This window comes from Cibotium barometz, chromosome 38, assembly GCF_041138505.1.
Source record: "Cibotium barometz isolate CiBa-2024 chromosome 38, ASM4113850v1, whole genome shotgun sequence".
NCBI classification, from domain to species: domain Eukaryota; kingdom Viridiplantae; phylum Streptophyta; class Polypodiopsida; order Cyatheales; family Cibotiaceae; genus Cibotium; species Cibotium barometz.
The window spans coordinates 23,328,990-23,338,867 of NC_141083.1; the positions used below are offsets into that span (position 1 = coordinate 23,328,990).

Here is a 9,878-nt window from a genome sequence, read left to right on the forward strand (position 1 = left end):
TCTATCTCCTTGGACCTTTGATCATACAAAGATTCATGTATTCCTTTTAAGTCTCAATAGTTATGTATGACTATAAAAGGAATCATTATAGCTTGAATTTTGAGCTTAACAAAACAAATCCATGAAAATCTCAAAAGAGAAGGCATAGCCCTATTTCCAAACTAGTGCTACATAAACATATTTTTTGAAAATGTAATATTTTATGTGGTAAAAAAAAAACTAAAAAGTTTCTATGGCCTTTCCTTTGCAAAGAAAAGACAAAATAAGTGACAAAGCACAATAGAAAATGTGGGTTACAATATATCTTTGCTTGAAAGAATCATATGTGCATGCGCATTGGGACAAAGTTCATTGGAGAGCCCAAAATAATCTTCTATTATGTCCATAAGGGACAAAAAGAATCACATGATGAATTGAATTGATATGGGTGGGTGTTGGTGTCAAATGTAGAGGGAACTCAAATGGGAAGGTAGGAGATGAAGAACTCTTTTGTACAAGGGAACCAATGATGTGAAGAACTCTTTTGTACAAGGGAACCAATGATGTGAACAAATCAAAGATGAGACAAGCTACCCCTTAAGAGCCCACCACACAGGTAGATGGCTAGTACTATTATAACATGGAAGCATATGGAGTAAACCCATTGATAGGATTCATCTTGGTCATCCATCAGCCTTGTATGAGCAATTTTGGGCGTCCAAGTCCTTGCCCATTTGACAAGGCTTCTATTGAGAGAAGTGTGGGTGGTGGTAAGACTCCTATTGAGAAAAGTCTTGGTGGTTTGTAGGCAAGAGATGGAGGCTAGCAAGGTTTTGTATGAACGTTTTCCCAATTTGAGATTTTGTTTTCACAAAGACAGCAGGGTAGCCAAGGGGTGAAGACACTCTCACTTTGGTACCTCGATTAGACTCGAAGGAACCGTAGATGTTCCCCGTCCACACGTGCTGCCACTCGTCTTGGCCAGCTGGGAAATAGACCCACACGTGTTCTCGGCCTTTGTCCACAACAGGCACCACTAGAATCTCACTGCCGACTAGAAACTGCTCATAGGATATGGCCATGATGTGAGGGTCGTGTGGGTAGTGAAGAAACATGTGCCTCACGACGGGCAACCCAGTAGTTGCCGCCTCCTGCAATGCAAAGTTTCGACACATAATTTCAGTTCTCTCTTAGGAGATTTAGGAAGTTGGCATCTCACATTAAGTCATTAAAACCTGCATGGTTCCATGGCTCCAAAGGAGGGGACGGACGACCTTGACAAGCTGCTTGCGGTAGAATGCCCAGGCCTTGTACACTTTTGCGAATCTTGCAAAATGCCGGAGGCTGCCGGGAGTTGTGTTGAACTGGTGGTTGACGGACGGAATGTTGCCCTGCCGTGTCGTAAGATCATGAGTAATTGCAGCCGAGGCAACAACATATTAAACAGAATTAGCTCAATTATTAATCATCTGGTTGTCACCTCATGGGTTCTGAAGATGGTGGAAAAGGCGTTGAGTTCCATCCAGCGTAGAAGCAGCTCCTCGCTTCGATGGTAGCGGAGAAATGGCAGATCGACGGTACAATAGCCTCCTGCAGGGCCGGATTTTAATCAGGCTACTGAACGACCATCTTTTTGGTAAAACCTTTTTCTTATGGCGCATGTATGTATACTTCTATATGTGACTACACCACAAGCTAGAAGAGGAGCATGCTAGCACATACCTATGTCACTGTGGTTGAAGGCAAAGCCACAGAGTCCTCCACTGAGCAAGCCCACCACAGCACTCTTGATGCCATCATGGCGTTGCCAGCTCACCATTTGGTCCCCCTCCCAGAAGAGGGTGGCCCATTTGGGGCTCCTCATGTAGGCCGCTCTCATGAAGAAGACTAACTCATCACCACCACCACCACACTCCTCCACCACCTCCCTGTTGAGCCTGGCCCACATCTCTGGATACTTGTTGTGGACTCCTCTGGGCTCCTCCCCTGAGCCCAACCTTGCATCAAAGGGAAGACTCTCCCCGAAATCGGCCATCCACCCTTTCACACCTGTCCTTATCATGCCATGCATCACTCCCTTTAGCCACTTGCAGGCCTCTTGGTTTGTCAAGTCCACCATTGCTGCCTCAAAGCTTGTGTTGGGTATCATGTAAGGTGACCCACTTGGGCTTTGCACCAAATAGCCTTGCCTTTTGGCCTCCTCAAATAGGTCCCGCGACCTATTGGGCTTCTCATCTGTCTGCCCACAAATACGATCCATCATCAGGTACTAAAACATGCTAGAGTTACTCTGGAAATCTGGATCAAAAAGGTTATTTACATTCACAATTATGATCTGTGCAACGATTCTAACTAATGAGTTTGTCATCTAAATCATAAGGCATTGTAGTGGATTGACTGTAATAATTACTCTAACTGAGCTTGAGTAATCAGTTTGATTATAATGAGTTGGGCATTGCATTTTTACCGATGCAAGGAAAGGATTAAGGTATGCCATGGTGTTGATCCCTTGGTCTTTGAGGTCTTTCACGAGCTCATTCCATCCAGGGTAGTGCTCTTCATCAACCTCCCAATTCCACCATAGCTGCCAACCTATGCTTGTTTTTCTCTGTCCAACCCAATCCTGTTAATCGAAAATGAGGTGTAATTAGTAACTTGATTAACATTAAGTACATCTATACCAAGCAAATGTTGAAGATATTTCTACATTTTATCATTAAAGCCAATGAGCACTTTGCAACCACAATGAGTTCTTAAATCATTATAAAAATGTTATTAGGAGTAAGTATCAATGAGATAATATGATAGATGATTACAAATTATGGAGGCCTCATGGTTGTGACCTTGTGATTAAGTGAAGCAAATTTTTCATGTAATTGATGATTAATACTAATAACTAGCTAGAGGCCCTCACCTGTAACCAGAAAGCAGAGATGGGCACATCAGCTGCCTTGAGCTCGTTCCACACACGGCGGACAGCTTGCGCGCCACCCTGCATGCCCACAATAGCCCCTTCCACAATCCAATCCGGAAGCTCCCTCATCCTGCCAATGGCTTCACTGTACCTCTCTATCAGCTGCAATGGGGTTTGCCCATGCACTATCCTACCATGCATTGCCTCCCCATGCAACTGGGGAAAAATAAATAGATAAAACACCAATTTAAACACCCAAGATCTTGTTGATTTGATCACGCATTAACCCATACGCACAAACTAAATATGTAAATTGAGCGACTAAATCAATTAATTACTAGCCTAATTACCAGTTTAAACTCGTTAATGATAAGTTTATGCTTGAGACGAGAGAGGTTACCTGGATCTGCACTGTGTTGCTTCTGGTGAGATCAAATACTGAGTAGTTGTATTCTTCTAGAAAAATGCAACGGGATTTAGAGGTTATGTAATATGGCACAGGAGCATAGGTGGTATGCCAGTCACCTCCAGACCTGCAATATGCGAAGGGCCCACATTCACCAATGATTTAAAAAACAATGCCATGTAAAAGAATTAAGAGATTACACACACACACACACACACACGAGTTGAACTGGTACCTTTCTGCAACTAGGTTTACAGCCGCTGTAATTGGTTGATCACCCCTCCCTAGCCCTTGCTCTTGCACCATGATGGGCACTCTCCGACCCTTAAGATCGAAGTATGAAAATTGCTCACCAAACCCAAAGAACCTCTCATCCTCATCAGCAGCATAGGTTAAGATCACCCTATTCAACTTGCAATCCAACCGTTGCCCCATGGATTTGGAATTATAGCCCAATATCGAATCAATTGGCTTAATTAACTCATAATCATCAGTTGTCAAAAGCAAGTTGCTTTTCTCCAATTCCTCTTCAAACGCAATGGGTACCGTTCTCTTATGTGTAAACATATCATTCACCATCAACCTTTTCAATGTTGCTACAGGTTGGTTGAGCTTGGTAAAGGTGTAAGAGGAGCCCCTCCATTTAAAAGCAGAGAGGGGCCTCCGAGACCATAGCCAAAGCATTTGATCAAGGTTATCCAAGGTGCAGTGTGCATGTCCTTGCTTTATAATAGCTTGCAAGTGGCTATGCTGGCTTAACTGGGGATGAAATAATGCAAGAGAATGTAAATCAGGCGCTTGCTTTACTGGTATCTCAAGCTTCAAAGAGAAGCCCAAGTGATGGTTCCTCATCTCTCCCAAAAAGAGCCAATATCTAGCCCCTATTTGTGCAAATGTGCTTCTATTGATGTCATAGAAGGGTCCTAAATCTGCGTTTTGTGATACAAGGCAGTGCTTGAGTTGGCAAGCTGCTAATTTGGGGTCATTGTAGAGGCAACCTGTGACAATAACAGCAGGGCCTTGGAGATCAATTTTATGGCCATCACCATCTTCAAGGGCACATGAAGCTTCATGAAAGAAAGTGGTAGCCTTGTTTTGTATCTCGGAGGTATAACTTGTGGGCTTAGCTTGATCAGTGATTTGGGCACAGTTTTGTGGCCAAACAACTTGGATTTGCTCAATAGTCTGATGGCTTAGCACTAACTCAGCCTTTTCATGGATAGAGAAAGAGCCCCTACTCTCTTTCACAACATCATTTCCAAGAGCTCCACTTATGAAGGCATGCCCATGTATAGTAGACCATAGCACCCTTTGAGGCTCCTCTTTATGAGTCACTGACATGAAGCCTCCCCCCTCAGCATGCCAATTTATTAGAAAGCCTTGTCCTGCTGCAAAGGTCTTTGTTTGCAAAGCCTTCTCACAATACACCAACGTGCCCTTCAACAACCCAATATTAGATGGCTCTCTAGGAAAAGGGTTGTAGAACTTTTTCTTGCGTTTTTCTTGATCAGGCTTAACCATCTTGCTCAGTAGCGAGCTTGCATGGAAGCTCAGAATTGGGCAGTGCTAAGGAAACCAATTAAAGTAGTTAAATGTATTGATGATATAAAAAGCAAAGTGAAGTGATTAAGCTGGGCAATGGGGATTGGTGAGACTGGCTATCCAAGCAATTATGAATAGAGATGCATGCAATGCAAGGTTTGTAATGTAGAAAGGAACGCAAAACCATCATCTTAAGATGGAGCAAAAAGCGGCTAGATCCTGTCCTGCCGAGCTTAACGCAAAAATGGAACAACCAATAGAAACGCAGCCTTTTACCACCGTGGCGGCCCTCCCTCCAACCATATGCTGCCATGTTGCAGCAAAGCGTTTGCCACCCGAGATTCTAAGTCCAAGTCAACAAGATGCAATGCATCTAGTCGTGTGTGAAAGGGTCTAGATTCATTGAATCCGTATCTTGAGGCCATTGCCTATGGATAAAACTTTTACACGACTTGCACGTGTCTATTGACCGATTTAACCCTCGCAAGAGCAAGACACTGAGGCTCCTCAATGGGCAACATTTTGGCCTAATTAACTTCACCCTTCATGCATCCATATAAATTGTTGAAGGATGCACTTTTGTAATTGCATCCATAATTGCATGTGGCAACTAGACCACACCAAGGACCCATGAGGAGTCTAACCTCCCTTGGGTAAATCTCACATGTGTCCTCACCAAATGCAACCATGCACAAGCTTACATTTGATCAAATTAGCTTGTAGGAAAAGCTATGCTAATGGACACATTGTGGTGTTGGAAGGTTAAGAAATTGGACAAATAGTTTGCCAAAATTACACCATAGTGTTGGAGGGTGGCCCAGGAAATAGTTTGCCAATTACACAGTATTGTTGGAAAATTCAATATTAATAGCCAAACTGCACATGGAAACAAACTCTATTAGATTCTACTATGTGTTCTTATTCTAGTGAAATCGTATGAAGACCCATAAGTGAAACCTCACCTACAGAAAACTTAGGGTGTTAATACATTCTTTAAGCCCATGAATGCACTCTCCTTTTGTGTCATAAATCAATGATGGTGGATAGGGAAATGCATGCGTACTATCTAGGTAGGGAAGTTTGTCACCCATCCTCTACATGTGTGTAAATCCCCGCAAAAATGGTGCTTGCGTGCCATCTAGTAGGGAAGTTTGTCACCCATCCTCTACATGTGTGTAAAGCCCATAGAAATGGTGCATCTAACAAATGGATTAGGAAGAAAACAATTACATGGTAATCTTATGGATGACTTTTACTATCACTATAGAACTTGCCTAACTAGGTTTTTGAGTAGTGAATGATAACAATAAGTTAATAAGATTATTCTTATATTGACATTGTTTATGTTTTGATGTTTTTTTTAAAAAATTGCTTATGTATTAGTTGTTAGATATTTATGGTAGTCCTACAATGAGGCCATGTATTAATGCCATAAGTACTTTAATCTCACCAGTTTTTTTCCCATGGCCATGTAGGTGTGAAGAGATACCTTAAGGCTAGCTAGTATATAAGCAACCTCATCCATTGTTTAGGGTTGTTGCTCATTTGTACTTTCTTCTTTGTACTTACAGAGAGATTCATCTCTCTCCTTTGAGTTAGCCATTGAGCATTGTGTGTGTGTGAGTTTAACTCCATTATGAGCTAATAGTGGTATCAGATTCATCATTAAGTTTTTGGTGTCCACTGAAGCTTCTCTTACATATTTGGAGCTTCAAGCTTCACTCAAAGGCGGCTTCTTGGCTTTGTCTCCAGTGCACATAGGCATCAATAGCTCTATCTGCTTTTATAGCTTTGAAACCTCCATAGGAAAGCTAATTTTCAAAAGCTTTTTTACAAGCTTCTGCAGTGGGATTCTTCACGATTCAATTGTGGGATTCACTAGTTTAATCGATGATTGTTAATCCCATGTTGGATTAACAAATATGCTCCTCCATTTGAGGACATTATTAAGTGTCATGTAAAGGCACTATAGAAGTTGTACATTATGAGAGATACTGGCCACCCAAGGCCTTAGTTAGTAAGTTTTGGGCTCCCAAGTGTGAATAAGGGCCAGTTGTATATAAGTTATTTTCTCATAATAATGAATGGACACAATCCACCTTTGTGCTATGAGAGCTCTTGCCTTATCTTAAGACAGAGTGTGAGAGTGTACTCTAGTGCATGTGCCTTCTCTATGCTTGTATGCTTGTGTGTAGAGGAGTGTGAGAGAGAGATTGCCTTGTGTGGTGGTACGAATGACTCTACAACGACATCGTGGAGGTGGAGCTTGGAGGATTGGAGCTTCTCGAAGTGAGCTTAGAGACCTCTAGGGACATCAGCGAAGCATTGGCAAGTACCCTACGATGGTTGTGATCTATTGCTCCTTTCAATGATGAATGTTTAGAGTTCCTTCTTGGGAGGTGTGGTAGTCCATATCATTTTTAGCATCGCTGCCGGGGAAACACCATTGTTTCTTCCGTCCTCCTTGAGTTTCAACTCCCACTGTACATGTTTCATCATTGCCCTTGCATTCAGGTAGTGCATTGTGTAAAGAATGAATGGATAAGGTTTGAGTGGAAGTAAAGATTTGTGAGAAATTGTTTGTTTTGTTGTGTGGGTGAGTACTTGGGTGACCCTAGAGGAAAACTACATTGTTTTTTCTTTTAAATTTTAATGTTTGTGTCACCAAACTTGTTGGCGTCAACGAGCATGGTGATACTCTATTTTTTATTTTTTCAAAAAAAAATAAAAAAAATAAAGAGCCATTGGTTGTGCTTTAAAGTTGAATTACACTCCTTATTACTACCACAACCATTTTGGAGCATCTGGATAGGTAATTTACACCCAATCTTCACTCTATCAACGTGGGAGTTAACACGTGAGTGTAGGAAAACGGTTCACGACATGAACCATTTCCTTCTATCTCACGACATGAACCGCTTCCATAATCAGTGCCGTAATTTACGGATTACCTTGCTAAAAATAGGGTACCGTTATCTTGACACCTCTGATACAACGGATCCTATGGAATCTTATCCCGTGAACTAGCAAAGAATACTTCACGACGTGACCTGTCTATCTTTTCACGACGTGAATCCTTTTTGGTCTCATGACGTGAAACACCTGCCTTTTCATGGCATGAACTATTCAACACTTCATGACGTGAACCATTGCTTACTACTTCACGACGTGATCAGTTTTCTCTAGTTTCACGGCATGAACTATCATTAACGGATCTAGTTCATGAACTAAGGACAGTTAGATTCAAGTTAGGAAAGTGTTTTAAAATTTCCAAATTGAGACCAACGAACTTAGAATAGGGCACGTGGACCCAAAATTCAAAGTAACCGTTGAACACGTGAAAGTGCAGAAAATAGTTCACGACGTGAACCATTTCTGGTCTAACAACATGAACCATTTCCTGCTATCTCACGGCGTGAACTGCTTGTTACCTACAGTCTAACGGCCTAAAAATTTAGATTGACAGAACCCTACAGAATTCATTTGGGGTAGTGATTTAGCCTATCAAGTCATATTCACATACACTTGAGATCTGGAAAACTTATCGAAGACGACCTTACTCCCGATGATAGTGCATCGAACCACCTTATCAAAAGAGTGTTGGTTCAGGCCATTCTACAAGCACTCAATTGAGTGTTTCGGCTCATAGAAATCTAAACACCATTGATGCAAGTAGTGAAGAGTCCATGGAAGAAGGGCTACGATTCCTTGGGATTAGAGAGAAAGAAAAACAAAGTTTCCCTACTACAAGATCTAGTGGTATCTTTGACATAGCTAGGGGATTTTTTGGTCTCCAAACCAGCATAGAAAATGAAGTGCAATCTGCACAGCAGGTGCATGCCCATCAACCAGCACTGGACAAGGTGTAAAACTAGAAGTACCAACCCAACCTTTGAGTTCTAGGCTATCTAACACTGGAACTCCCAGGATGAGGAGGGACATGGAAAGTGCAGCCAGGACCGGTCAAGTCTTCTTCCCAACCTTAGATGAATTAGAATTAGACTTGAAGAGGGCTGAAGTAGAGCGACAACTGCGAGCATTGAGCTTAAGGAAACAAGAGCTCGATACTCGGTGAACAAGGGCTGAAGAAAAGGAAATGGAAAAGGTAAATCCATTTCAGTCATGTGGTAAGGAACCAGAAATGTTCAGGAATGCCACCATAGTATGGAAATGGGCAGGGCTGAGCCATACCAAATTTAGAACCTATGAAAATTTCTTAGGGGATGGGGACCTAATCCAACATGTTGAGATCTTTGAGTCTACATGCAAAACCTGTGGGCCAGTGAGTGATGTGACCATGATTCATGCCTTCTCACTGACCCTAGAAGGAAAGGCTCATCAATGGATTCGAACCCTAAAGCCAAAAGATAAGATCAATTTCACTTGGCTCAAGAATGTGTTTGTGCCAAGCTTTGCCCGAAGTGGTGACAGATGGAGTCCTGTGGCACATCTACATAATATTAAGCAGAAAGAAAATGAGTCTATGCAAGACTATGTATCCTGGCTCAAGCACTTGAATTCAAGATGTAAACTATGGGAGAGGCTAATTGGTAATTAGTCATTATCGTGATTTCGGAGAGGAGTTCAAGATCCCGACTGGCTACTTTGGATGCATGCTGTAAGTTGGCAATCAAATATGAAGACAATATGCCTGAATTGCCACAACCTAAAGATGTTAAGGTAGCTTTAGTACAATAACTTTGTGAGTCTTGAGTCACTAAGACACAGGAACTCAGAGCAAGAAAGTTGGTAACATGACTGTGGGGACGAACTCAGTAGTGCCATACTAGACAAATTGAAGGTTAAGGATGGAAGAGAAGCATTAGTCATGGGCATGCTCATCTCTACCCTCAAAGAGATCTGGTATGGTGTTCTATGTTTAGAATGAATCACACCACTACTGAATGCCCTCAATTAAGAGTAAGGTCATTACTCTATTGTGCTCATTGCGTGAAATTAGGGAGCCATGACACTTCCATGTGCAGGTATTTGAGACTGCAAACTATAGCACAAATAGCAGCACCCAAAGCGCCACTG

The 9,878-nt window shown here is 42.1% G+C and overlaps 1 protein-coding gene across 1 annotated transcript; it reads right to left on the reverse strand.

The window, feature by feature from the left end:
* Positions 1 to 297: 297 nt before the first annotated feature.
* Positions 298 to 4,953, reverse strand: LOC147616498 (uncharacterized). The gene is made up of 8 exons (XM_086777093.1): positions 3,535 to 4,953; positions 3,294 to 3,426; positions 2,894 to 3,109; positions 2,447 to 2,602; positions 1,702 to 2,218; positions 1,460 to 1,569; positions 1,254 to 1,370; positions 298 to 1,130 (listed from the first exon to the last, which is right to left on the reverse strand). Exons 1-8 carry the CDS (start codon positions 4,818 to 4,820, stop codon positions 759 to 761), a joined length of 2,907 nt encoding a protein of 968 aa, XP_086633219.1. The 5' UTR covers positions 4,821 to 4,953; the 3' UTR covers positions 298 to 758.
* Between the last annotated feature and the right edge of the window lie 4,925 nt (positions 4,954 to 9,878).